At 44.2% G+C, this 27,512-nt stretch overlaps 3 protein-coding genes across 8 annotated transcripts in view; 2 read left to right on the forward strand and 1 right to left on the reverse strand.

Annotated features, from left to right (window-relative positions):
• LOC6614849 (pneumococcal serine-rich repeat protein) overlaps window positions 1-8,558 on the reverse strand; it is a 33,802-nt gene extending 25,244 nt beyond the window's left edge. Inside the window, exons 1-2 of the mRNA XM_002039231.2 lie at window positions 8,105-8,558; window positions 7,003-7,125 (exon numbers count right to left, since the gene is read on the reverse strand). The gene's annotated coding sequence lies outside the window, so the exon portion shown is untranslated. The remainder of the gene's footprint in view (window positions 1-7,002; window positions 7,126-8,104) is intronic.
• Window positions 8,559-10,293: 1,735 nt separating this feature from the next.
• On the forward strand, window positions 10,294-13,798 carry LOC6614851 (allantoinase). The gene is made up of 4 exons (XM_002039233.2): window positions 10,294-11,046; window positions 11,112-11,602; window positions 11,753-12,275; window positions 13,071-13,798. Exons 1-4 carry the CDS (start codon window positions 10,941-10,943, stop codon window positions 13,406-13,408), a joined length of 1,458 nt encoding a protein of 485 aa, XP_002039269.1. The 5' UTR covers window positions 10,294-10,940; the 3' UTR covers window positions 13,409-13,798.
• Window positions 13,799-17,158: 3,360 nt separating this feature from the next.
• On the forward strand, window positions 17,159-27,186 carry LOC6614852 (cyclic AMP response element-binding protein B). Of its 6 annotated transcripts, none has more exons than XM_032726461.1 (6): window positions 17,159-17,278; window positions 21,958-22,359; window positions 22,956-23,141; window positions 23,215-23,383; window positions 25,144-25,281; window positions 25,724-27,186. In XM_032726461.1, exons 2-6 carry the CDS (start codon window positions 22,060-22,062, stop codon window positions 25,930-25,932), a joined length of 1,002 nt encoding a protein of 333 aa, XP_032582352.1. In that variant the 5' UTR covers window positions 17,159-17,278; window positions 21,958-22,059; the 3' UTR covers window positions 25,933-27,186. The 6 variants fall into 6 exon arrangements, with proteins under 6 accessions (XP_032582352.1, XP_002039270.2, XP_032582348.1 ...); XM_002039234.2 differs by lacking the exon at window positions 17,159-17,278 and adding an exon at window positions 20,896-21,091 and having other exon boundaries at window positions 22,956-23,129; XM_032726457.1 differs by lacking the exon at window positions 17,159-17,278 and adding an exon at window positions 20,897-21,091.
• Window positions 27,187-27,512: the final 326 nt, after the last annotated feature.

Genomic DNA, 27,512 nt, shown 5'->3' on the forward strand with positions numbered 1-27,512 from the left:
AAAAGGTGTGTGTGTGTGTGGGGGGGACGGGCTGAGGAAAAGCGGCGTCAGTTGCCTTGTTAAAAAGGCAGAACGAGACATTTTGGCATGCCCATTGTTGATTGAGCGGGGAGAAGCCAAAGAGAAAGTGGGCCAAGTTGGAGGGTAGAGAGAAAGTACCAACTGTTAGCACACGCAAAAGACGCAACAGGCCGCTGTCGTCCAAGGAAGCTGGCAAGCAGCAGCAGCAGCAAAAAAAGAAAATCGAAGCGAAGGAAAGGAAAAAAATCTCCACACAAAAGAGACAGACCAGAAAAAAGGGCCACAGGGCGGATGAGTGATGCGGATGGTATTTCTATGTGCAGATGTGTGTGTGTGTGCCTGTGTGAGTGTCCCTCTCATCGTCGCCATCGCAGCTTGTTGCTTTGCCAACTTTTCTGTGTCTGCTTCCACCTCCTCCACCCTTGCCACACCCCCCGTTTCCTTTTTTTTTTTGCGAAACTTTTTTCGACTTTGCTTCACTTTCGTATGACAGTTGGAACGAAGCGTTAGTTGATACACTGCTCGCAATGGAACGAAAAAAACAGGAGAAATGCAAATAAAAAAAATAAAGAAAAAATGTGGAAAAAAAATAAAACAACCGGAAAGACAAAGGAATTTTTGATGGATTGCCCAAATGGAGAATGACAGAGAATGGCACATGTGGAATGTAATTGCCAGAGTATCGGATTAACGTTGTGTGCGTGTGAGCGGCAGTATGTATATGTGTGTGTGTCAAGGTCACTGGCAACGAGTGTGTCCTTGTCTAACCTCAAGCGGCAAACTATCAGATGCTGCAGTTTCTCATTTAGCAACTCAACTCCCCCGCTTTTCCGCTTTTCCGCTTTTCACTTTCCGCATTTCCGCTTTCGGCCCTCGCTCAACTGTCCAATAACTGTCAGATTCTAGCTCAAATTAAACGGAAGGCGGTCGAGTTACGTGGCAAAGAGTGTTTGGGCAATTATCATACTTCAGTGGGGTAAAAATGCCGAATAAACTGCTGCATTTCGAAAGCGGCCAGAGAGCCTAGCGAAACTAAACTGACATGCAGTTTGTAAAATGCATTAAATATTCAACTGCGGTCCTTGTGTCACAACGAACAAGCTGATTTCGAGTGGTAGTTTTGCAACACTACAAGTTTCAACAGGCGCAGTGTGTAAACTGTTATCAAGGGTTTTTTCGTTCAAATTATTTTGATGATATACATATTAATTCCGAACTAGTTACGTTTAGTACGTAGAGTAGAGTAGATAACGTTGTCAAAGGCTCCTTTTTGTCACTTAAAAACGCGGCATTGACAAAAGTCATTAAATCATTTTTTAGACGTTTACATCACTTTAATTAGAGCTTAAGAGTAAGTCTGTTAATTAAAGTTCCCACTTGAAATATTTAGATGCATACTTTTAGACACTTTTGTTAGTAATTTGGTTCTTCGCAGATTTGTTCAATTTATTTAGCAGGTATCAGGCGTTCGAGCATTGCCACCTCTATGGCAATCGCGGCTTCTTGCATCAAAGTTGTGGCGCTACTCTTCTGCCACTTAATCGCATTAGGCTGCCTCAACTGGCCGTAAACTGTTTTTAAACGTGTGCATTGGACCATTAGTGCTGGGCGCGGCTATGTGCATGTGTGCGTAATTAGAAGGCGACAAATATGAGCGCTGCAGTTTTCCCGCATTTTCCACCGCCGCTCATCCACCGCGCCCTTGTGGGTAATTTGTGAATTTTCTTTTTTCTGCAAGTGCACGGCGACGGCGTCTTGTTGTCTGCCAGGCGAAAGGAAAAGGAACCAGAAGGAAAGCGAAGCCGAGTGCGCAACAAGTCGGAATGGCATGGAATGGAATGGAAATGAGTGGAGCCCCCGATGGCAATGTTGTGCGGGTGGGTCTGGGCAAATGGTGCAGACGGGGGAAATGGGGGGAAATGGGGGCGGGCTGCGATGGAGGAGCTTGGATGGCTGCCAACTGTGTGTGCTAATGTCCATGCGTATGTGGCCTTCGCTTAACGCGATTTCTTTTAATGCGGCAGCACCGCGTCCAATGACATCGAGGGTTGTCGCAGAAAATATTGTACGTAAGTGATTCATTTAATAAAAACGTCGCGCTAAGCTGTGCGATTTAGCGTATACGTAATGTTGAAAAGATTAGCGCGAAAATATTACTAATACGCAGTGTTGTCTTCTATTTTGCTTAGTAACTTAGTATCTTAACTTAAAAATTAAGGTAAGCTCCGATTATTAGAGTTACATTATGTTAGCCAACACTGCGTATGAGCAACACTGACTAAATACCAAGTGCACTTTGTATGCATGTTAGAGTATACACTTTAAAAGCCCTCCAGCTTTCAAAGAATATTATGTAATATGGATTCATTGAACCGCAGCACATAACAATTTGACCCTAAGTCAATGTACGTTTCGCTCGATAGACACGAAAAGCCATTTTGTATAATATTTTCCGTCTGTTTGAGGCACTTTCCCGGCACTTCTCTATCCATCCGCCAAAGGCAACCCCCCCTGTCTAACGTATTTTACGCATTTCAACATTTATGTGCAATTTTTATGCGCCACCTGCCAAGCCCTCGCCAGCACAGAAATAATTGCAACATATTAATAATGTCTGCGAGCAAAACCCCCTCTGCCGGCTCCACCCCCCTTTTATGGCTTTCAGTTTGATGCGAGAGCAGTTAATAGCCCAAACACAAAGCCAAAGGAAGTTGGCTGTGGATTGGGAGTGGGATTGGCAGCGAGGTTGGCGCAGGAAATTGCATGAAATTTAACAAATTTCTCTTGACTTCGCGGGAAGACAAGGATATCAACCCCCCCTCCCACTTCCAGCCTCCTCCTCCCTAAGCCCCGCCGCTGGCAACTTTAATATGAGCTTATTGGCTTTTGGTGGATGTCACCCAAAAAAAAAACACAGGAAAAAGCGGGGCACAACTCTTGGCTACAATTTTTGACGAGCTCAGCTATCTGTACACGCATGTGGCAGATGCTCCAGAGGAGCGCGGGCAGGGCAGTGGCGCCCCAATGGGGGGGATGGCCGGTACTGAAAACACGTAGCTGGGCCATCGTCGCCCGTCACGTTATACGTAACGTAATGAGATTTTGCGGCAGCTTTGTGCATTGCGGCAAACGCACCATGTTTCACTTTCGGGCCGATGCCATGTCCCTGCCCATGTCCATGTCCATGTCCTGGCACCTATCTTCTCGTTACATTCCCTTCTTACTATCCAGCTGGTTGTCGAAGGTGTTCAAAGGTCCTGTCAATATTCCCAATTATGGACCGACTTACGTGGGCATCACCATGCACTGCGTTTGCATGGCAATCGATGGGGCATAATAGCAATGCCAAATGGTACGAAACGTGTCCAAGCAGTTGCTAATGGGTGCTCCGATTAGACTCTTCCACGGAAAAACATTGCTCCATGCTCACCCGAAGCTATAGAAAAATTCACATGAATCCGTTAAACGGTCGTCTTTGCTGCCTCGAATTGGGTTTGAAAACGCAATAGCTGGTTTTTGAAACACACTAATTAAACATCTTAAACATGTATTATTTGTGACCTTGTCCCTTGTCCAACTTATTTACCAAAACACCAAGATAAGCCCAAAAGCGAAGCTCACAACAATATCATTTGCCGAATCACATCTCGCATCTGTGGATGATGTTTGTGTTGAAGCAACTCATTTGCCAAATGATATAAGCATTATTTTTCATCATCGCGCGTACATCCGCATGACATGACAATTACCGAACAAAATTCAAGCCACAATTAGGGTCGCCGAAAATGCATCTTCAACTGCGAGGCGTTCCATTTCCATTTGGCCGCCATCATAAATGCCGGGAAATTTACTTAACGCTAATGCGCTCAGCGCCCCTAAGTTAAAGCCTAATTACGTTAAAGCCAAGGGACGTCAACTAACGCAACTAAGGAGCTCAGTGGCAGACGGACAAGCGAGGCGGCGACAGAATCTCCTGGCCATCTTCAGCCAGACACCTTGTCCAACTACGCAGACCACCGACAGACATTCACACCCGGCCACGGAGGAGGAAGTGGTGGCAGTGGTGTCAGTGGTAGTGCTGTCACCAGGACTGAGGATTGAGGTTGCCAAGCTCTGGCAGTCCATAAATATCTATCTGTCGGCAAATCTTGGTCCGACTACAACTTGGCCAGCTGAACGCATCTGTTTATGCCGTGGCATGCCTGGCCTTGCTACCCTGGAGAAGGTATGATGGCTGCAGCGAAGCGCTTGGCAGCTAAACGAGTTTGAGATTTCAATCCACTCAAGTTTATGATCAGGAAGTTTTGAACTCTAAGAGCATTTTTTATTGATCTGCCATATGGAAAGCCAGATCTTTCAGGACTAAATACACTTTGTTTCGAAATACTTTAGCATGCTTTTAGGCAGCTCAATATATAACTTAAAGCACTCATACTAGGATATATACTATATAGTATATAGAGAAGTTCTAACGATCAATTTTCTACCAAATGGTGTTTCTAGAAAGTATGCTACAATATATTTTGAATGTTTTACTGCAATTGCCAAATGGTCATGGTTTTATAGCCCCTTTTGAATTGGTTTCAAGCCCACCGGAGGCAGTTGTGTCATCCTCCACAAATTCCATTTGCCTAATAGATTCCCTAGTTTAGTTAACCGAAACTTGTATTTTATGGGAATATTCTGCGCCCTCAAGGGTATTGGAGGCATTGTTACCCCGGCCATTCGAATCCGTTAGCCTTCGTTTTCATTTTCAGTTCGGTTGCTGTTTCGCCAGTTGTTGTTGGCCATTGTTTGCATTAGTTGCTTTTGGTGGTGCTGTTGTTGTTGTTGGTGGTGCGATGCCATCGGTGGTGCGATGCTGCTGTCGCCTTGGCATTGTTCTTGGATTGGCATTGTCATTGTCATCTGGGCGGCGTCCTTGTTGGTCCAGCACGTTAATTGTTTCACGTTCGGATTGGCCTCAACTCGGATTGGATTGGATTGGACGGAATGGGATGGGATGGGATGGCATGGGATGCCATGGGATGCCATGGTGTTGCAGAGGCGAGGAGACGACCAGGAACTCTATTAGTTTTAATTAAACAGCTGAGCGTCTTGGGCAACTAATTATAGTGAATGCCAGGGACGGCGAGCGAAAGGGATGCCCAGTCCGCTCTTTTAATCATTGTAATTAATGTGCGCTTGTTAATAACAATTAAGTGCGTTCTTTTTTTTTTTTTGTTCACCCACCGCCGCCTCGCTGCTTACCGCCAATTTTCAAGCCGATTTCCCGGCTATATACGTGTGTATATATCCCCTTTTTTTATGCCCAAGTCTTGGGACTTGAGCCCACGGCTTGGCTTTGGCTTTGTCTCGAGCATTGCCTGGCAACACAATTAAGCATTTAATCAATACAATTAAAGCCTTGGGCTCAAGCGAGCATCATTAAGCGAAAGGAGCCGAGCGGAGCGGAGCAACAAAAGCAAACGGTCATATAAAAATAAACATAAAACAAAACAACAATTCGAGCGGGCCCAAAAGAAAATAGAAAAGCAACAGCCCCAAAGATTGAACTCCGCAAGGATGCGATGGAGAGTCGACCCCAGGACACCCTAGTTGACCTGCCAACTTTAAACTGAGTTGACCCACTAGAAAAGCAAAACTTGGCAAAACTTTTGAAATGTACGTAATGTTTTTTTAAGTAATGTATTCAGATTCCAGACCATCTCGCAAATCGCATGGGCTGGAAAACTATTGATAGGTGTGCCCAAAAGTATGCTGCAATAGATACTAGATGGCATACTAACTATTTTTAAAGCATACTTTTAGACACCTTCAGGGAAACGCATAACAAGGATTTCGCGAAACCCTGAACCCTTCTTTTTCGAACTCTTAAAATTCTTAAATTTCCTGGTTTTCCTCTCACGCCTCAAGGATCCTTATGCATGGGTCTTTGGGCCATTCCACTGGACTGCCTGTCTTCCAGGTATTTCGAATGTCTATTTTCAGCTTTTGACTCCCCTTTCTGGGAGTCCCAATCAGGCAGCTCCTAATCTTACCAGTGCATTTCGTGCATCCACTGGGTTATTGACGACGCTGCGATCGATGCGTGGGTGTACGAGTGCATCGGTGTTTTGGATTATATTGCCAAGCGACCCCGAGAACGCGACCGAGAAGTGGGAGCACGGCAGATGGTGGAGCAGGAGCAGGAGGAGCAGGAGGTGGAGGGCAGTACGAAAGCTGGATTAAAACTTTTTCTAGGAACCAAATTTAATTCGCACACAAGGATGCCCGAGCGATGGATGGAGCTGGATGCGGGTATTCCGAGCCGGAGTCCGAGTCCCAGCTCCACCAGCACTGCCTTTATCCTTTGCCAACTAAATCCCCAGTGCGCGCGATGCCTTTTATGACTTGGTGCAAATGGGTGGCGGGCTGAAAATCGGCAAGGAAAAGCGGCAGAAAAAACAGTGCAAGTTTTTACGCAAATAAACGCACGTATTTCACAACTTTGCGCCACTTTCGTTTTCATTTCGGCATTTCGTCGTTTTTGTCTTTGTCCTTTTACCTTTTTTTTTTCTTTTGTTTTTTTTTTTTTTGTACCTTTTTTTACGATTTTATTCTTGTGGTGGGTGGGTGAAAAAGAAAAATGCCGAAAATTCGCTGCTAATGGAAAATAGTAATTACAATAATTTGCCCGCTCGTTTGCCTTTTCTTTGGCCCGCGGTCGCTCGCCTTTTTCATTCATTCGTTTTTTTTTTATTTTTTTTTTCTTGTCTCGGCTTTTCCTCTTTTGCATTATTCATTTGATAGCTGCAGGTGGCAACGGCCAACGGTAAAAATAATAACCAGCATTAAGCCGTCAAGTGGGTGGGCCAACCATGCCCGCCATCCAGCCACACAGGACACCACCCAGCAGAATCCCGCCCAGAATCGCGCTATCTGTTGCTCCGTGTGGGCGTGTGGAAATTAATAATAAATCAAAATTAAATGTTCGCTTACTTGACACTTTGGCTTCCTCCTCCGGGTTTTTCGTGGAACGCGTCCGCTCTTATTTTATTACTTTCCGCTGAGTTTTACGTTTTATTTATTTATTTTCGCTGCGCTTCGCTTTGCGTTCGATTGCTGGCACCGGAAAAAAAAGATTAAAAAAATTTTTCATTTGGTTTCAGAGGCAATTAATTTCGCCGAATCGAAGGGTAAAGTCAAATGGGGGGAGTGGGGTTGATGGAAATGGGTTTGAAGTCGCTTCCTCTATTTTCCACTGACTTGCAAATGCATTGTTCGGCTATTTATGGTTTTTGCTCTCATTTCAAAACTTCTTACACAACTAGAAACTATGCATTGCACAAATATGGCCGAAGTTTTCAATTCCGGGAAAGCGAGATGTTTGCTAAGATCTTTGCTTGGTAATTTTCGAAATTCGTATTAAGCCCGCATGTTTTTGTTCAAGCATTCAAGCATTACATTTCTGGGGCTTACGAGCTCGAAACTAATAATGCCCCAACAATATGCATTATGCCACCACACACACACACACACACAGTGGGAGTATCAAAGGCGGACTGGCATTAAGATGCCCCAACTCGATTATCGCCCCATTGCCTAACAATGGGCATCAATCAGGATCCGGTCGCTGGGGGCTTATATTCTTTTCAATTAACAGCCCCATTGGTTGGATGCGATGCATCCAGCCATCGCTCGTAAAAATTGACAAATTCCCCCACACACTCACACACACACACGTTCGCCGCCCCAATCGCCAATCGAATTTATGATTTTCCAGCACTTTGTTTTCCTTTTGCGCTGCCACTTTCAAAATAAAAAAAATATAAAAAATTCGATACATATATAAATAAATAAATTCGAAAAACCGGGGTAAACAGACTACATGACTTTTACACGATTTTAATGCGCTCTCGTCACCATCAAAAATGTAAATTCGGCAACAACTTTTAACAGCATTTTATGCTCACTTTCATGAACCGTAAAAAAAAGAAGTGCAGAACACAACAAACAAATTTGCCCAAATGTACTGCGGGGTGAGGGGTTTTGTGAGTGTGAAGGGCCCCCCCTTTGGTCAGTCTGTTCACTTTCGATTTACCGTTAATGCTGGAAATTCACTCGATTCGAAGTGATCGCAATCGCAATCGCAATCGGAATTGGTTATGTTTTCGACTGTCGTGTTTATAGCGACGGATTAGCGCCAGGTGCTTTTGGCCAGTTGATGATGGTCGTTGGTAGCTGCGCTCGAGCCGAGTTCAACTTGTTGTCGCGTTGCTGCCCAAAGAGCAGTGAATCCTGGCTCGCAGAGGCTGAGGACTCGCAGGACTCACAGGACTCGCAGGACACGACTCGATTCGATGCGAGGATGTGTGCGGCCAGCAGCAACGACGATGAGCACGAGAATGAACGCGACTCCGCCAGCCGAGCGGCGGCAGCGACGGCGGCCGACAGCAGCCGAGGCGACCCGAACGCACGAGTCCTTCCTCCCCAAACTTCGGCAGCACGCTGCAGGAGCGCCAGGAGGAGCGGCGGGGGGCAGGTGCGGTGCAGCCTCATCATCGCTCCGTTTGTGTGCGTGTTAAGTGTACGTGTGTATCTGCCAGCAGCGGCAGACGCAGCAGCAGCAACAGCGTCCGGCCAGCTGCACTGCAAGAAATCAGTGAAAGCAGTCTTGAAAAAATATAATTTATAAATAAATATTTTTTTGTTTGAAAATAGTATATAAGCAACAAATAATTTCGGCTTGCTTTCTTGTATAAAATCTTTTTTTTTGTTATACCCATTACTCGTGGAGTGAAAGGGTATACTACATTCGTTGATAAGTATGTAACAGGCAGAAGGAAGCGTTTCCGACCATATAAAGTATATATATTCTTGATCTTGTCCGTATGAACGCCTCTATATCAGGAACTTTAAAAGATAGTATGATTAGATTAGGCATGCAGTTTCTAGAGACATAAACGCAGCGCAAGTTTGTTTCCAAATTTTGCCACGCCCACTCTGACGCCGTCCAAAACTACCACCACACTTTTGAAATATGTTTTCATTTTTCTTCGTTTTATTGTTTTTCTAGCCAATTTCTATCGGTATATCACAAAAAGCACTTTGGCCACAAACCTTCTTACACATACAAAACGGTCATGCCCACACTTTTGAACAATTTTAAAAAAATATTCTCATTTTAATCCCTAATTTCATCGATGTTCCAGAAAAATTATGAAATTTCGTGTTTGCATTTCGACTAGCTGAGTAACGGGTATTTGATAGTCGGGAAACTCGACTATAACATTCACTCTTGTTTTTATCTTATTTTAAGTTATAAGTAACTTGACTTTTTGAATCACATGTCCAAAAGTATACTGTAAGAATAGAATAGAACCATTTCTCTTTAGAATTATGTATCCTTAATGTCCTCGGAATCCTTTGGTGAAAAAGATTATTCATATTCGGATTATGTTAACGAAAAAATGTAAGTTTATGCGACTTTTTAGGGAAAGCTAAATTTATCAAGGAATTAGACATTAGTTAAAACTAAATTGTGATAATTATTTAACAAACAACAATGAAATTTAATGCATTACAAATGACTTAAAACCGCATGCATTTTCGAAGTTTTAATCAATAATTTAACCACAAAAACCAAAGGATACAAACTTTCCGCAGAATGACAAGAAATGAAAGGCATATGTGGAAGGGTTTTTTTTATTAAATTTAAAGAATGAGATTATTGAAAAAAAATCTGTTTCTGAAAAATTTTTGGAATCTAAAAGTTGTAATTACATCTCGAAAACAGCTAAATATTGGAAGAGGCTTTGACAAACCCACAACAATAGCACAATTATCAATCCTTTGTGTAAATACCGAACGTGATTACCATATCTTAGCATTCCAATTAAACGGACAGTAAAAATTAGTCAGACTCCGTAATCTAATGAACTCTACTTTAAGTGGTTCATTCAATTACACAGGATTTTCTCCCCGTGCAGCAGCAACAACAAGTGGAGCTCTTTTATTTCGGCACTCGGCTCGTCCGCTGCATTCGTCTTTCCGCTCACTCGTTCGCTCCCTCTCCCTCTTACTCACACACACTCACGCGCACACAACGCACGCTGGCACACACAGACACGCAATCGGAGTCAGTTTGGCGTGTATGTATGCGTCTCGTTGCGCGAGTTTTTGGTTTCGGTTTCATTTTCGTCTGCTTGTTCGTTTTCGCTTTCGCTTGCGCCTTTTGTCTTGTTGCTGTTGGCTTTGCCGTAGTTCTTGCTGTTGCCTTTGCCTATTCGGTTTGCTAAGCTCCCACTGGGTGGCGCCACCAATTAAAATATTTTGCACAATTTAAACAAACACAAAATAAATCCGACAAGCTAAAAAAAAAAAATAATACACAAACGTTTGAAAGTTGTGCACAGCACTTTAATAAAGTTCGGCACACGTAACGCCCAGCAAAAAGAAAACACACGCACAGATCAAAAAATAAACACAGTGGGTGGATGGGCGCGTTTAGATTTTCATTAAGCAGATTTTGGCCTTTTCCGCTGTGGGTCAACAAAGTTTTTACGTTTTTGTTTTTCTTCTCTACCACCTTTCCACAGAATGCAAGTCCTAATTTACAAAAAAAAAAAATTAAATTAAAAATTCTAGAAAATTTTTATCTTAATAAACCATGGGTGTAGTGGCGCCACCTACATATATAGAATGTTATTTCAGCTTTCTGCTCACTTACTGCTTTATAATACCCCAAAAATAACATACATATATGTGTAATATATTAAGCGCACGTTCAGTCCGATATACCCAACTTCACGAACAGGGTATGCTTCGAAGAATTGCTCTCTTCCGCAGAAGGCGCTCCCATGATCTCCGAAAATAGACGAATATGTAGACTAGACCAACTGAAGAAGGAACTCGCTCAGTAGTCAGCTGCTTTTAGAATGGATCTGTTGTTTCTCAGCCGGCGAATTTTCCTGGGCGATGGCAGCGAGAATGCCCTGATCCATGGCGGCATCATCGTGGACACAGAGGGCATTATACGAAGGGGTAAACAGTAGTCTATGCTCCGTTTATAACACACCTGTATGACACCTAGATTACCCCATACTTAGTGCTACGTTCACCGCAGGAGGTCAACACCTATTTGTACAACACAGAATCCGAATCGGTTTACGATTTCGGGGACCTGGTACTGATGCCGGGTCTGATTGATCCCAATGTCCATATCAACGAGCCGGGTCGCAAGGACTGGGAGGGTTTCGCAACTGCCACCAAGGCGGCGGCCGCTGGTGGCTTCACCACAATCATCGACCGACCCACCAATGCCCAACCACCCACCGTTAGTGTCGCCCATCTCAAGGCCAAAACGTCGACGGCCCGTGGAAAGATCTACGTAGACGTGGGTTTTTGGGGCGGACTAGTGCCCGGAAACGGTGATCAGCTGGCTCCGCTTTTGGGTGCCGGTGTCATGGGTCTGCTGTGCACATTGTGCGATCCCGCGGCGCCCGTCTCTCAGGAATTTCCCGCCGTAAACGAATCTCAGCTGGAGGAGGCTCTTTCACAGTTGGACAAGGATCAGGCTGAAGGGGAAGCAGTCGTAGCGGTGAGTCGATGTTTTAAAGCGGATCACTAGTGTAGACTATAGATAACATCCAAGGCAATCATACTGCATCCATTTCTGCACAGGGTTTTCCCATTAAAGATTGAGAACCCAAAGATATGGCTTAATTGAGTACCTTTTCCATTGCGACAGGTGCACGCCGAGCTGCCGCTGACCACAGAAATCCATCCCGACGAGGAGGCGCCCAGGGAGTACGGCACTTTCCTGGTGACCCGCCCAGCCCAAATGGAGATCTCCGCGACGCAGTTGCTCTGCCGGCTGGCGGTTCGGCACCCGCGGCGCTGCATACACATCCTCAACTGCAGCAGCGGCGAGAGTCTGCCGCTGGTGGAGGAGTGTCGCCGGCAGGGCGGGAATCTAACGGTGGACACCTGTCCGCATTACCTGGCCCTGGCGGCCGAGGATGTGCCCGATTGCGGCACGGAGTTCAAGACCTGGCCACCGATTCGAGAGCGTCGCAATCAGGAGCGATTGTGGCAGGCTCTGAGGCTGGGCGGAGCCATCCGGATGATTGGCAGTGATCACTCGCCGGCGACGCCGGGCACACGCGCTCTCACCTGCGGAAGGGGGCGTGGCAACTTTCTGAAGGCGTGGCCGGGCATTAACTCGCTGCAACTCAGCCTGCCGGTTGTTTGGACAGCGGCCAATCGGCGAGGTAAGCAATCCAAGTCACATTAGTGCTAATTGAGGGAGAGTGAATGGCAAATATCAAGTATACGCCGCATGAGCCGAGGCATTACTCGATTTCTGAGAACTGACTACATTTGAAATGCACACAGGTGTGCGAGCTGGAAGTTACTGGAAGTTCCAGGAAGTTCTATTGCTGTTCTATTTGCTGTGCATACAATGCCAAATTTATTAGTGCATATTTTAATTGGTTTTAGAAGCAAATTAATTTTGTCACTTAGTTGTCTGCTAAAACCGTCAAAGTTGTGCACACAATCATAACTTGTTTATTACGCAATATGTCGTTTGGAGAAAGGGTTATTAATGTATTTTCTGGAAAGGGTATTGCCAGAGTTTGCACCACTTTCATCATAATAGGGATAGAAGGCTAGAAAAACTCAGACAACGTTTGTAATTTAATATATTTTAAATGGGCTTAGTCAACAAACGTAATAATTATTTCTAGTTTATTCGAAATAGGACTCCTGAAACCACAAAGTTCCGACACAATTAAAAGTTTTTAATCTGTTTTACATTTCATTCAGTGCCATTTTAATAAAACATACTTTTAATTAAATTGAAATATTCAGCTTACCATTATTACAATGAATATCCATTGCAAGTTTGGGATGCAATTAAAATATATCATTTACAGAGTAGTTTTCTAATAATTTATTTGAAATATTTATTTATTTCGAATATATACAATTACATGTAGATACATTGAAATTGTATTGATGGTACAGGATTTCACATTTGCGAACTCATCTCCTCTTTTCTCCAGGACCCTCCAACCTGACCATCGCGGACATCCATCGTCTGATGTGCCAGGAGCCGGCGAATCTGTGCGGCTTGTCCGCCTCCAAGGGCCGCATTGCCGAGGGCTACGATGCCGACTTCTGTGTGTGGAGTCCCGACGAGGAGTTCACCGTGGGCCCGGAGCTGCTCTACACGGCGACGAAGGCCACACCGTACGCGGGTCAAAGGTTGCGGGGCGTGGTGCATGCCACGGTGGTGCGGGGCCTGCATGTCTACCAGCAGTTCGAGGGCTTCGGCCAGCCCCTGGGCAAGGTGCTGCTCCGGAGGAGCACTCGAAAGCTGGTCAAGTTCGTGAGCATGTGAGGGATGAGATGGCAGGGTTGGCAGGGATTGGGATGAAGTTGACGGAAGTAGTTGGTGGATGGGAGGTAAACTTTGTTAATTAAAATCATTAAGCGATTGGGCTGTGTTCGTTGATATTCCGTCGTCACCTTCCTATCCTAAAGATACTCTATCCCCGGTGTATAGCTCTTTTCTGGCAAATTATTCAAAAATTAGCACTGCATCTTTGGATTGGGCTTCATTTCATCCGCCCACCATGCAATTAATTGAAGAGGTTTCACATTAGAATTTATAAATACCAATAATTGTGGGCTTAAAAACATAATAAGTGGCTAGCAAATCCCTTGAATTTTCATCTCGAAATAAGCGCCGACAATTTGCACAATAAATGTTATTCTAATAATAGCGAAATACCTCGTTTTTATGTCACAAACAAGGGCTTATCAGATTAAAATGAAAAGGTATCAACATGTTGACAATCTGTTGATATGTTCAGTGTCATTTTCCCGTTTTTCCCCCTTTTTTTCTTTAATATTTATATTTTTATTTGTGCGGCTTTTTGATAGTATTTAGAGTAACGAGCGTGGCACCAGGCCTTTTGTGGACTCAGCTCTGAAAGTTGGCTTCCCATTTCTGGTTCCCCACTTCGTTAATGTTTCCTACTGCGGCTCCAAGGATCGGAGGGTGCAGACAGGACGAGTGGGTGGGCCAGGACGTGCAACAAGTTGTCGCGTGGCAACGCCGCGTAAACATGACACCAGTCGACCTCACGGAAACCCATCACCGAGCCATCCCATCCCATTGCATGTGTGCCCGCCGCGCGTTTTTCCAACGCTTCTCCCTCGCTTTTCCCCGCTTTTCCAGGCATGCGGATGACAGCTTAAGTTTGCTTGCCAGGCGTCAACTCAATTTTTGCACTACACTCGCGTGTGTTCACATGTATTTGCGTGTTCGTGTGTGTGGGCGGGCGTGTGGTGGTGGGTGGGCGTGTTTACCTAAGCAGTTGGGCGGAGCGGGCGGCGGGTTTATGCCGTGATTTAGTTGAACTAGAAGATCCGACTTTAGTCAGCCAAGAAGATGCACCTGAAAATGTAAAAAAAAAGCTCAAAAGTATGCAACAAAAGTGGAATCTTGAGCAAATTGGCTTACAATTTGCAGATATAGTGGCATACTTTCCGACAGCTTTGCAGATTTATAACCTCAAATGTATATATTATTACATTCAACGAATTTTCATGTTAAATAATAATTAATACTTGATTATTTTCTACATATAAATGAGCACATATTTAAACTTTTCTTTGCTCTACGTCCGTTTTGGGATTTATTAAAAAGCCTTTGTAGGTCAAAGCGAATGCTAGCTTGGGCGCCAAAAGCCGGTTTCAAAGCCCTTAAATACTCAAATGAAGGTGATTTTCCCAGTATTTGAACAGGGCTATTTTCCGGCATACTTTTTTTTCTCTGTTTGGGGGCGAAACAAAAGCTGGGGGGGGGGGGCGAGAGCGAGACAGAATGCGGCAGGCGGACAAAGACAGAGCGATCGTCTTCAGGGCTGTCAATCAACGCGGACATGGCGACCCACGCATAAACCGCTTTGTCTGAGCTTTCCCCCGGGAAATGGTAATGGAAATGGCATGGGAATGCGAAAGGGACAGGGATGGGGCAAGATGAGGGGCGGGGTCAGGGGCAGGGGCAGGGGCAGGGAGAAGACAGCGGCGGAGGCTTGGCCCGTAAATACACCTTCAGCTTCTTGACGTTGTTGTGTCTGGTGACGATTCGATTTTCCGCTTTTCTTTATTTTTCTTTTTTTTTCCTAGCCACAAGTCCCTTTTTTCCTGCCACAAGTCCCCCGCATGTGGATTTCGCCTGTCACTGGCAGGCAACGTGGCGTATACTCGATATGGTCTGCTACCACGTAACGCATACGCCATGTGAGCCACACGCGACAACGAAAACTTTCGCCCCGTCAAGCCTGCACAAGGGGGCGGGGCACTTTGGGATGGGTTATACATGCATATGTATGTACATATGTACACAGATACCGTGTGATAGAAATTTGGCTTGGGGGTGGGGGGTTAGCGAAAAAGGTAAACATTACGCATTCGCAACGTTGGCAATGTGAAATGTTATCCCCGTTTGCCCGAAGCGATGGCCCAAAAAAGCGGTTTAGGTATTTGGGGGCGAAGGTAAAATCATTCGGAGGCGTGACTTGACCCCAACAACCGAGGATAAAATCTGGGATTCTGGAATATGCTTAAGTTTTGCACGCGCCCATGCACACAAGTGGCGGAAAATAACAGCACTGATGGGGTTTCCCCTTAATTACAATCGAAACTCTTCAAAATAAATTGGTTTAATGTTGGTTGGCAGTAAATCATTTCGATTTACATATTTGACAGTGTATTTTACGTTGTATATTATGCGTAAGTGTGTTAGTTGTTAGGCAACTTACAAAATACAGGCCAAATGATATCTCATGAAACATCAGTGATTATAAAACAGAGAAAATGAAATTATTAAAATTTAAGTGGCAAGCTGTTATTTGAGTTAAAATAATCAAATATCCATATATTCATTTATTTATGATCTTACATTATGTCGCAAATAAGCAGCACACATAAATGCAATTATAAGACATTTAATGTATTGATTTGCACATGAAGCTGAAAAAGGCAATTATACTGTTATAACGGAGAATTTTGGGCAGCGGCTGAGTGATAAAGATGGCGATACCAGATAGCACAATCATCTACTGTCATTCCTCCCTGCTTGCCATTCTAACGCTCTCTCAGCAAAAGAATAGTCATGGAAACCGGCACCGAAAAGTATGCAGCACTCGCTGCGCCTGCGAGCGACAGAGAGGGCGAGAGGCGCCACTGCGTGTGCGCAAACGAGTCGGCAAGCAAGCTTTGCTACGCCATAACTGTGCGCTAAGGCGATAACGTCAGCAGCTATCTCGCTCTCGCTTAAGCTATTTAAAAATATTTATGCATGCACTGGTTGTGTGCGTGCGTGTAGGGTGAAGGTGAGTAAAAACAACGACGTCGACTTTGACGTGGCGCAGTGCTCTCTTTGTTGTTGCTGCACAAGAAGCTATTCCAACAGAGTAACAGCAATTACGAAACAATTGTGTGGGTGCGTGAGAGGGAGAGGGAGAGGGAAAGGGCGAGCGGTAAGCCAAAGCAAGGCAACAAGAGGGGAGCGGATAGGGAGAGGAGAGGCGAAGCTCCAAATCATATGCTCGCTCAGCTGGGGCAGCTCTGCCGGCGTCGCCGTTGGTTAGTCAGTCATCATCAGTGCTTTTTAGAGCTACGTAGAGAACAGACGGCCTTCCCAAACACACACAACACACACACAAGCGTGCACACACATGCACAGAGGCGGCAAAATAGAAAAGGGGAAAACAAAGGCGGCAACAAGAACAACAAAGGTGACGATTCAAAAGCGGCAAATTTTGAGCGCCAAAACCCGAAAGATATTCCGCAAAGACCCACATAGGTTTTTTTTCAGTGCTTCAGTGTTTATAATTATAGCTTTTCTGTACAATTTTGAGAGTGTGTGTGTGTGCGAGCGTGTAATCAAATACAAATCAGTAAAATAACAAAAATCTTGACGTAATCGCTGAAATGCAAAGCAAACGACACGAAAACGAGCAACAATAACAAAAAGCCATTTGAATTCCTTCTGTGACGGTTTTCGGTTTTTAATTTTTGCAGCTTACGGTCAACGAAAAGAGACGGAGCGAAAACACACTCGTGTGTGGTGTTGTAGTTATTGTACTCACTCTTTTTTTTGTCGTGTAGTGCCTATGTTTGCCGTTATGCAAAGATTTCATTGTTATTAGTCAGCAAACGTCAACAGGCAGCAACAACAAAGCAACAACCAAAACGGGTAAGCGATAAACACAAATACAGTCAGACCTGGCTAGCACGAATTGTTCACTCATCATTCCATTGCCATATATATATCTCGATCTTTTATGCCTTCGTTTTCCAAAAAATTTCATAATAATCTGTATGCAATGTTTTCATTAACGTTTCTTGGAAAATCATTCTACAAAATCATATGCACTAAATAAAATTATATTGCAAGTTAAATGCTTTCCTCTGATATTTTTTAGTTGCAAGTTGTACTAGTTATGGAAGTACCACTGTGTGCTGAGGGAATGCGAAAGAGCTGGCTAGTGAGAGAGAGAGAACGCGAGCAAGGGGGGGTGGTAGTGGGAGTGCACAAACACTTTCGAGTGTTGATCCTCAGTGGGTGAGAGAGGAAGGGAAAGGGAGAGAGCATGTTTGGTTGCGGATAACAGCAAGGAGTAATGCAAAATGGACAAAAAATAAGTGGAAAAGGGAGAGAGAGGCGCGGATTATGCTTATCAATGAAATGTTGATGAAAAGAAAAGGGCTGATAAAACAAAACGTTTGCACACACCAAAAAAACATGGAAATATTGAAGTTATCATATTCATACGTTTAACATTGAAAATAATCCAATTGTTGAAATAGCAAATAGCAAAACATTTGAATATCCTGTTCTGCGTTGGGAATTTTGACTTCTTGTTTCAACTGAATTTTAGTTCATGAGATATAAATGCTTATTATTTTATCCAAATTTTTTTTGTGCAGCCCTATTACGCTGACACTGCTATAAAAATCGCTCAGTTATCGGGGCAATCGTAAATAACCGCTGACTAATATGGGGGAATCACTCGGAAAAAGGAGAGGGAAAAATCCGGATAGCGACGTGTTGCTGAACGGCCCTTTCCACGAATTCCTCCTAATCTTGCACACTTAGAGAGCTCAACTGGTTGGGGCCGTCGTGCATAATTATCCGGCAACTACGCCGACATGATAACACAAGCTTCCATTCCAGCTGATAGCGCGCACTGAAAGAAAAACTAGCTGGGTTTTTATTGAATGAATGAAAATACAATTAAGGGGTTAAAACATCAGATTAGCAAAATTGGCTCACGGTGTAACTGGTAGTGCGGTAGCTGGTTAGATGGGGCTCTATCAAAATTTTAGAGTTCCATGATAATCCCGGCGTAATGCCCCCCATTCTTCCCCTGTCTCTGTCGCCCACGCAGACAACACCTGTCGCCCATGGCGCTGTCTCGCTCTTCTCGTCCGCTTTCTTCTGCTCGCTTCTTCTTGTTCTTGGCTTGTTCATGACAAGCAATAACTGTTGTGGCTCTTTTCTTCGCCTTTTTTTTCGTATTGCACATTCATTTAAGTTTTAATTAATTCAGCCAAGCAAACAGCGTTAGAAAGAACGAGGTGCCGCAGGGCGAAGTGGGGCGTGTTGGGGGAGGGGGGTGTCTTAAAGGCGACAGAGATTCACCAACACGTTCGCAGAAGACAAGCCAGCACAAACACAAATACAGACGCAGATTCACATTCACATTCAGATTCAGATTCAAACACCAGCGCAGTGGAAACGAGTAAAAATAAATAATGCTGACGTCAATTTTGCGTACGCCAATACACAGTGCAAAAACAGGGGGCGGAGGGTGAATGGGGCGGCAAACGGGGTGCGGCCAGAGCAAATCGAATGCCAAAAGCAAAATGCAAAATGCAAACTGATTGGAATTGATTGAAATGCAACAGCAACAACGCTGAGCTTTCTGCTAATGTCGAAAAGCAACAACTATTTGAAACGAAATAACACCGCAGCTTAAGTACCCTCATCCTTTGAAGGATAATAGTTTCGACAATCATTACCGCGTTACAAGCAAAGCAAACGCGTAACAGCCAACATGTCGTATGAGCGATATTAATATGTTTATACTACAGACTTTATTAGCTTCACAAAAGAAGGTCTTTTTATTGGCTTATCAGTTTCTTCGAAATTCTATTCTAACTTTTTATGGGGGAATTTTTTAAAAGTTTTTTTTTTTATCGTTTCTTGTTTAATTTTGTGATTTTATCTCAAAAGCAAGAAAAAGCGGTTTGCCAAATATAAATATTTAAGCAACTATAAATCCAAGATAAAGTTAATAGAAACGACATTTTTTATTTCATTAATCATAGTTGTGCAAATTGCGCTTTATTTGGTTATTATTATTAATTATATAAAGTAATAACTTAGAAACCAATTTTCATTGATGTAACTTAAAATTAACAGCTTTGATTGTGTTGTTTATAGTTTGAATTTATATATGAAACTTTAAATTTATGTTTAAATAATTTTGATACATTTCAAATTAATTTGAATGGAAATCGATCTTCATTTCTTTCTGTGCAGGCGTTTCGGTTTGGTATGCAAGTCCGTTTGAACAGCCAAATCACAAGCCGCATATTTCAGCCAATTCATGGTCGGGCTCTCAACGGCTATTGTGCTGACCGCAGGTGTACTCAGTACATATGTATACGTACATATCTATGTATATATTCAGATATATATTAGAAGTGTAATATGGGAGCCGTATTTGCAATTCCTTTCTGCGGCCACCGGGCAAACTTCATTAGCCAGTGATGTCAGCCGGGCGCGGAGGTAATGCGGATTTGGACAGTGAGTCAGTCCACGAGGTCGGTGGTTCAGACAGTCCGGCGTTTGGGGTCCACAATCGTTAGGGGGGAGGGGGGAGGTGGGTGGCGAAGGGGTTTGGGGGCGTTTGAGGGTTCGTGCGACGTCGTAATTAATGGCAATTATTATGTCACTCAAAGGGAAGTCGATTGAAAAAGCAGCCTAAATAATGCAAATGGAATTGGAAATTATAATTCAGAGGGAAAGTAAACGGGGGCACAGTCATTGCACTAATTAACTATTTATTGTGAGCCGTTGCAGGGTTCTGTTTTTTAAGGCTTTAGGGTTTTTACGACTCAAACTTTCCGCCAAGTTTTCGCGCGATGACGTCATGGCCAGCTCATGTAGCCAATAGTTATTCGGCTGTAAAGTAATTAGCCGCGAACATCATTTAGGCTAATTGTTTTTTGCACTTATGTGAACAGGCTGTTTTTAGTGTTAGCGAAATAAAAAAAGAGCAACAATTTTCTTCTATGACCAAAGTTTCTAGTTTTTAGGCGCGCTAAAATCCGCGGTTCTATAAACTATTATGAAAAAGTAGTTATTTTGCGATTGCTAATTGTTTGTTTTTCGTGCTAGTTGTTGAACACCTCTTAGTGTTGAATTAATGGAATAACAATATAATTAGTGATTCATTAAACGGCAAACAATGGATTTAATTTCGGTTGCAAATGGAACATTTAGATATGAAGTTAAAGTAATTCATGTGCTTGTATATTTAGATATAAAACCGAGGAAAATTGATTTACACCCTTTTTCTAAGTATTAAAAACTTAAAAAAAAAACCCATAACTGAAGTTTTAAAAGTTTGCGCAGTTTTAGCCAAGCTCCGCAACACGAAGTTAGCCAAGTTTTCAACCAATTTGGTAGTGTGGTCACACTTTTTCGAACAGTTTTCTGTGAAACGACCGATGTGTGACATCGATATCAAGCAAAACATCGAAACACAGAGCCCCAAAACATCGCTGCTGGATGCATCGATGTTATTTTACATCACTAGGCGAGCGAGCCAGCAATAAGCGAACGATTTTTGCGCAAAAACGGTCTTTATCAATAAATCGCTGCGCACGATCGCTTTGGCCGCGGAAAACGCGTACATTCTCGTTCGAAAGCCGCCAAGCCAGCGACTTTGCCGCCCAAAAAGAAACGCGTTTCGGTGCTGCAAATAGAAAAAAGAACGTAAGCAACGATAACAACAGGCAGCGAGAGCGAGCGAGAACGGGAGAGAGAGAGAGAGAGCGAGAGAGTGTTGTGTGTGTGCGTGCTGCCAACTTGTCGCACCAATTCGCTGCTGTGCTTAAGTCTGCGTGTGTGTTCTGTGGGGTTCTCCCAAAAAGAGCAAACAAATACGAAACCTTTGCGCGATGCCCCATTCGAAACGTATCTGAAGTTTTAGGGTTCGAACTTCGATTCGCTTACTCTGCTGTTTTGTACATAAATATTTATTTGGCTGGCCACCGCGACTTTTCAACAAGTTGCCAGCGCAGCGTGCAACGCGCGTACACACACACACACACACGCGCGCAGAAAGGAGTGAGTGAGAGAGTGGCGGAAAGAGAGCGAGCAACGGCAACAACAACAAAAGCCTCTCAGCAGCAACGTTTTTAGTGATGTCATCAGAAAGTAAGTTGATTTTTTCGCTGTGTGCTGTGTGTTTTTCTGTTTTTTTTTGTTGCCTCTTGGCACACACACAAACACACACGCACACAAGCGCGCGCAACGTTGTCATGACGTCATTCAACCGAAATACTCACGACACGGTGTTGTTATTGTTGCTCTTGTTGTTGTTTTCCTTTGGGGGAACTTGAGTTCCATCAGTCAGCAATCGGCAGCACAGCCACAATATAATCATCGTCATCACAACGCACACTCGTCATCGGCCCAAAACAAAAACGAGCCCATGCCAATCCCGCCCAGAAACAGAAACTGAAACTTAAACTGAAACGGATTCCAATCTGAATCGGTATCAGAATCTGGATGACAAATTGATGAAGCGTAAAACTGACAGCGTAATCCAAAAGCAATCCAATCCAATCCCATTGTAGAAACGTCTTCAAGCTGGCCAAATTGAAGCGGAAACGGTAGCCAAACTGAAGCACTTGTCGGAGAGCGTCTCGGTGCTGCTGAAGATCGCCAGGATCGGCAACATGGACAACAGCATCGTCGAGGAGAACGGCAACTCGTCGGCGGCATCGGGCTCCAATGACGTGGTCGATGTCGTTGCCCAACAGGCGGCGGCAGCGGTGGGCGGCGGTGGTGGAGGCGGCGGAGGAGGAGGAGGCGGCGGTAACCTCCAGCAGCAACAGAACCCACAAAGTACAACGGCCAGCGGTCCAACGGGTGCGACGAACAACGCCCAGGGAGGCGGAGTGTCCTCCGTGCTGACCACCACCGCCAACTGCAACATACAATACCCCATCCAGGCGCTGGCGCAGCACGGACTGCAGGTGAGCATTCGGGGAGCAGGTGCACGGTGTCAACTGTCGAGTGTCAGGTGTCACGGATCCCAGCCCGAAGTGGCTACCAAGGATTTCAGTGCAGAAGCACTTCAAAGCCTCCTTTGGTATGGGAACTAAGTGTAGATAGGTATAGATAATACCGTGAAGAAGGCAGTTTAATGTTCTTTAACTATTATCAAACTATAAGTACAATACTGTTTGTTATAAAGTAGTACAGATTACGCATTCATCATTTTCCAATCATTTCAATACAGTTCTGTTTCCACATCCCTAAAATCGATTTCGTTTACCAATGTACATATGTATTAAATTAAATGGTTCATGACTATATAAACTACATACTACATATATTAACTTCATGATAGTTAAGCTTACTGAAAAAATATCGCCATATAGATGTTGTTAGGATGTCGACTATACTTACACATTCATAGGACTTTTAATTATATTCATTAGAATATCGAGAACTTGCGATGTTTGTTAGTTACACTATACAGCCTACAAAACTCGCGAAGCCAGTCCCGTAGAGGGCAATAAACCTGACCAGCGAGCGTTTCTAACGTTGTGACCTTCTATACCCCCAGGTGCAGTCCGTGATACAGGCCAATCCCTCGGGAGTCATACAGACAGCAGCTGGAACCCAGCAGCAGCAGCAGCAACAGGCGCTGGGCGCCGCCACAGCGATGCAGAAGGTGGTCTACGTGGCCAAGCCCCCGAATTCGACGGTCATCCACACGACACCTGGCAATGCAGTGCAAGTGCGTAACAAAGTGCGTAGAACGGGGAGCATGGAGCACCCGCCGAACCGAACTCTACTAATGAACTCGATCACCTCGCACACAGATCCCTCCAACCTTTCCGTGTAAGATCAAGCCCGAACCGAACACGCAGCACCCGGAGGACAGCGACGAGAGTCTGTCGGACGACGATTCCCAGCACCACCGCAGTGAGCTGACGCGACGGCCGTCGTATAATAAGATCTTCACCGAGATCAGCGGTCCGGACATGAGCGGTAAATCCGGGGGACGATCTCTCCACCAGTCACACACCCACTCGAACACATCTCTGTCGCTCTTTAAACCACCACATCGCCTAACAATCCAATGCATCGTCGAGCTGATCGCCCCTCATCGTTCATTCCACGATGCACTTGCGCCTGGCAATCTTTCGACCATTCCCCCCAGCAACTCCCATAACGCTGCGGAATCGGTCAGTCCATTAGACACCATTCATTCTCAATGTTTGTAACCCCATGATCACCTTTCCCGTTCATCTTGTACAGTAGCGGTTGGCTAAGTAACACTGTTAACACTCGTTGTAGTGCGCTTTAGCAAATGATCCAAATCAAAATCATTAGATGAGAGGAATGTACTGTAATATTATACTCGTGCCACAAAAAGTGCATTAGATAGTCCAAGTTGCTCATTGGATCCTTATGAAATCGATATTGTAAACATACCGAAGGTAAACATTTGCAACATTCATTAGGTTGCTATTGCTTATAAGGCAATACAAGGTTCTCATAGTGCAATAAGATTCCCTAGCCAAGCTGAAAAGTAACGAAAATAAGCTGTAGACAGAATAAAAAATCATTAAATATACATATCCGAAGCTCTTCATTGTTTATAGCTACTTGAAACTATCCTAACAATTTCAACCAGAACAGAATTGAGGCTAGCATATTTCCTTGAGCCTTGCATATGTTACACAGTTTCTTAAAAATATATGGAAACAGACGAAAGAGTTAGAAACTAATGGAACATTGAGTGTTTTTGTTTGGATCTCAACTGTATTTGTACATACAACGTATAGATTGTGAAGGACTGCCAGCCTTGTGTCCTTTGTACACCATTAGGAATGCCATTTAGGGCAGCCGTACAAGCGGGAACCCCGCCCCCTTTCCACCACCCTCATTATCATTTAGTTGATGTTGTTGTTGGTGTTGCTTTAACGAAGTGAAAATAACGAAAGAAAAACAAAAGGCCGGGAAACTTGGCCCGAGAATGGGCAGAAAAAGAGGACGTGTTGTAGAGATTCCACGGTTTTCCCAAATTCTCTCCTGTAAATAAACCTCTCACTCGCACACACACACTCGCGCACTCTTTCACCAACTCGCACACACATGTACATAGACAGGGAGGGAAGACAGCAAGTATAATGATTAATATTTACAATAATTTAAGCATTTGAACTATTGCTGCTGTCTTCTTCCCCACCTTTCTCTATCTCTCTCTCTATCGCCCTCCCCTCTCTCTCTTTCGCTGCCTCTCTGTCGTTGTTGTTGCTGTAATCGCTGTTGTTGTTGTTGTTGTTGTTGCCGTTGTTACACACACAACCCATTATGCCAAATATTAAATAGTATTGAAGAAGTACAAGCAAACGTCTCACCTAACAGTACTTTAACCGTTAATCAAAAGCTTTTCTCCACTCTCTTTGACTAACCAATCTACCTATCTCGCTCGCTCGCCGTTCTCGCTCGCACACACCACTCAAGTTCATAAACCAATCAACAAAAAAAAAACCAATCCGAATTTTCAAAATCTTCCAATTGAAAACTCAAAAATGGAAAATATGTTTTCTTATAATTTTTTATTTTTGTTTTTTTTTTCATTGTTTTCTTTTCGAACGCCTTCCTCCACCCAATCCACAAAAAAAAAACGATATATAAAATTCAATAATGTCCTGAACAACAACTGCAACAACAACAACAACAAACGACAATCAAAACCCCAAACCGAATTCGAATCGGAATCGAATCGAACCCCATCCCAGGCGCATCGCTTCCCATGTCCGAAGGCGTGCTTAATTCCCAGCTGGCGGGGACCGGAGCGGGGGGCAATGCGGCGAACAGCTCCCTGATGCAGTTGGATCCCACGTACTACCTGTCCAATCGGATGTCCTACAACACTAGTAATAGCCTCGCTCCAAAAACTAGCTTTTACTTGCGACTTGGCAGGACACTCGTAAATCGAACTGGAATCGAGGGTCTAACAACTTGAAGTTATCGAGTTATCGAGCTGAATGTGGGCGATGAATCAGCGTCCATGGAACTGCTTCATCGCCTACCTGCAGCATATGAACTCAAATGCTTGTAATTGATCACTTTGATATTGATCCATCCATGCTGGCATTATTTTCGTTTATATTCAAATTGTTTAGTTGAACATGATGATATGTGTTCAATCATTTTTGCATGCAATTTGTGTTGACATCGAAGTGAAACCAAATACAAACCATCATCCGACTATGAAATCCAGTTCAGTTCGAGTTACAGAGAGTTCCGCTTTGGGAGACGTGCACACATTGCTGACTGACTGATCATCCAATCCTTGAATCCTTTTTTCATTTGCAGACAACAGCGGGATAGCGGAGGATCAAACCCGTAAGCGCGAGATCCGGCTGCAGAAGAACAGGGAGGCGGCGCGGGAGTGCCGGCGCAAGAAGAAGGAGTACATCAAGTGCCTGGAGAATCGAGTGGCGGTGCTAGAGAACCAAAACAAAGCGCTCATCGAGGAGCTGAAGTCGCTCAAGGAGCTCTACTGTCAGACCAAGAACGATTGAATGTGGGCGGGGCTCTGGCGCCGCCTGCGCCTCCGCCTCCAGTTACGGCTACGGTTACGGATACGGCAACGGATACGGTTTCGGTTACGGTTACGGCGACCACTGCGCTCCGCTCCGCTCCGTTCTGTTTCGTTCTGTTGTGGACAACGATGGTGGATCGATCCTCGCCGCTGGCCGGCGGCCGCATATCATGATATCTATACGCATGGGATGCTGCATGTGGTAGCGTGTACATTAAGTGTGGGAATCGTGTTGTTGTTGTTGTTGGGATGCAGGCGGACCGAACCGAACCGGGCCGGACCTAACCGAACCGAACCGGATGGAATGGAAAGAGGGTCTATCTGCCGGACACACAATGTAATTATGATTGTAATTTAAAGATGTAATATTACGTTTATGATTTAGTTTACGCCCTAGTTTACTCGCTAACTTAACGATACTGCAGTTTACCTACGAACCTGTGTTTCCGTAACCTAAGACCTTTCACCACACCCCGCATGCTCACCGACCTATTGTAATTAAATCTTTTGTTTTACCTAATTCGTAATCGATGCAGGACGTGCGTGTCTAGCGAAAGTGTTTTTCCTTAGCGAATTGTTGTTGTGCCCATAGGTCAGGATATAGTCAACCAGCAGGCCCAATCCCCCCGAGCCGCAGACCCGCAGGGATGTGCAGATAGGAGGTATCGTATCCTTCCCAGATGGGTTTTCTGAGCCTCCCCACTTAAAATTGTTCAAAAGTCGCTAGTTTCACTTGATTTTCATATGTGTGTGCGTGTGTTTAGTATGTATATATGCGTGTGTGCCGGCCAATTGTATCTGTAGGATAAGTCTTAGATCGAATGGATTGTCTGGGATTTGGGCATGGAGTTAAATATTCAAACACTTTGTTACGTAATTTTAAACGAACCCTCTCTGTTCCCAAAGAACCTGGTTAAGCACACACAATTCTGCACACTACCGTGAATCCAGCTCGGGAATCGGAAAGGAGCGATCTTGGCCGGAACACACGCGTGGCTACAGATTTATATGTCTATATGCATATATATAGATGGCAAACACTCTCGTTATCTCTTGTGATCGACTCAGTTGTTGTTATGAAATGGTAGAAAACAGACGAAGGGACGGACAAATACGATAAATTAATGATGAATTCGGGGACAGAAGATCGAACTTTTTTATCTAGCGTAACGCAACGGAAACAATGTCAAAATGAAGCACCGGAAACGGAAATAAAACCATAAGAAACCCTGTACGTATATCGCTCTATTTTTGATGTCCGAATCCAAATTTCCGCAAAAGAGGAAAGCAGAGTAAACAAATAGAAAACTAAAAACCGAAACAGAAGCAAAATTAAAAAAAAGAAAGGCAAGTTTGGAGGAGATCAGCTCTTTTTGGCCAAGTCAGAGAAGGGGGAACGCTGAAAAAAAGGGCAAATTAAACCAACAAAAGTTGCATTCAACAAAGTAAATAAATATTTTTATTGTCATTGCATAATTCTTAAGCTAGTACTTTTAATAACTAAATCGTAAGCGCGGAAAAACAAAGTAAATGAAAACACAAATGATAGGCCACAGCCCG

The sequence above is a fragment of the Drosophila sechellia genome, chromosome X (genome assembly GCF_004382195.2).
Source record: "Drosophila sechellia strain sech25 chromosome X, ASM438219v1, whole genome shotgun sequence".
NCBI classification, from domain to species: domain Eukaryota; kingdom Metazoa; phylum Arthropoda; class Insecta; order Diptera; family Drosophilidae; genus Drosophila; species Drosophila sechellia.

Excerpts from the sequence above, each read along its gene's own strand:
- LOC6614852 (XM_032726461.1), top strand. The coding sequence starts at position 22,060 with ATGGACAACAGCATCGTCGAGGAGAACGGCAACTCGTCGGCGGCATCG. Across the intron at positions 22,360-22,955 it reads TGGCGCAGCACGGACTGCAG|GTGCAGTCCGTGATACAGGC; the intron begins GTGAGCATTCGG and ends CTATACCCCCAG. Across the intron at positions 25,282-25,723 it reads TCGGATGTCCTACAACACTA|ACAACAGCGGGATAGCGGAG; the intron begins GTAATAGCCTCG and ends TTTCATTTGCAG.
- LOC6614851 (XM_002039233.2), top strand. The coding sequence starts at position 10,941 with ATGGATCTGTTGTTTCTCAGCCGGCGAATTTTCCTGGGCGATGGCAGC. Across the intron at positions 11,047-11,111 it reads AGAGGGCATTATACGAAGGG|TGCTACGTTCACCGCAGGAG; the intron begins GTAAACAGTAGT and ends CCCCATACTTAG. Across the intron at positions 12,276-13,070 it reads GACAGCGGCCAATCGGCGAG|GACCCTCCAACCTGACCATC; the intron begins GTAAGCAATCCA and ends TCTTTTCTCCAG.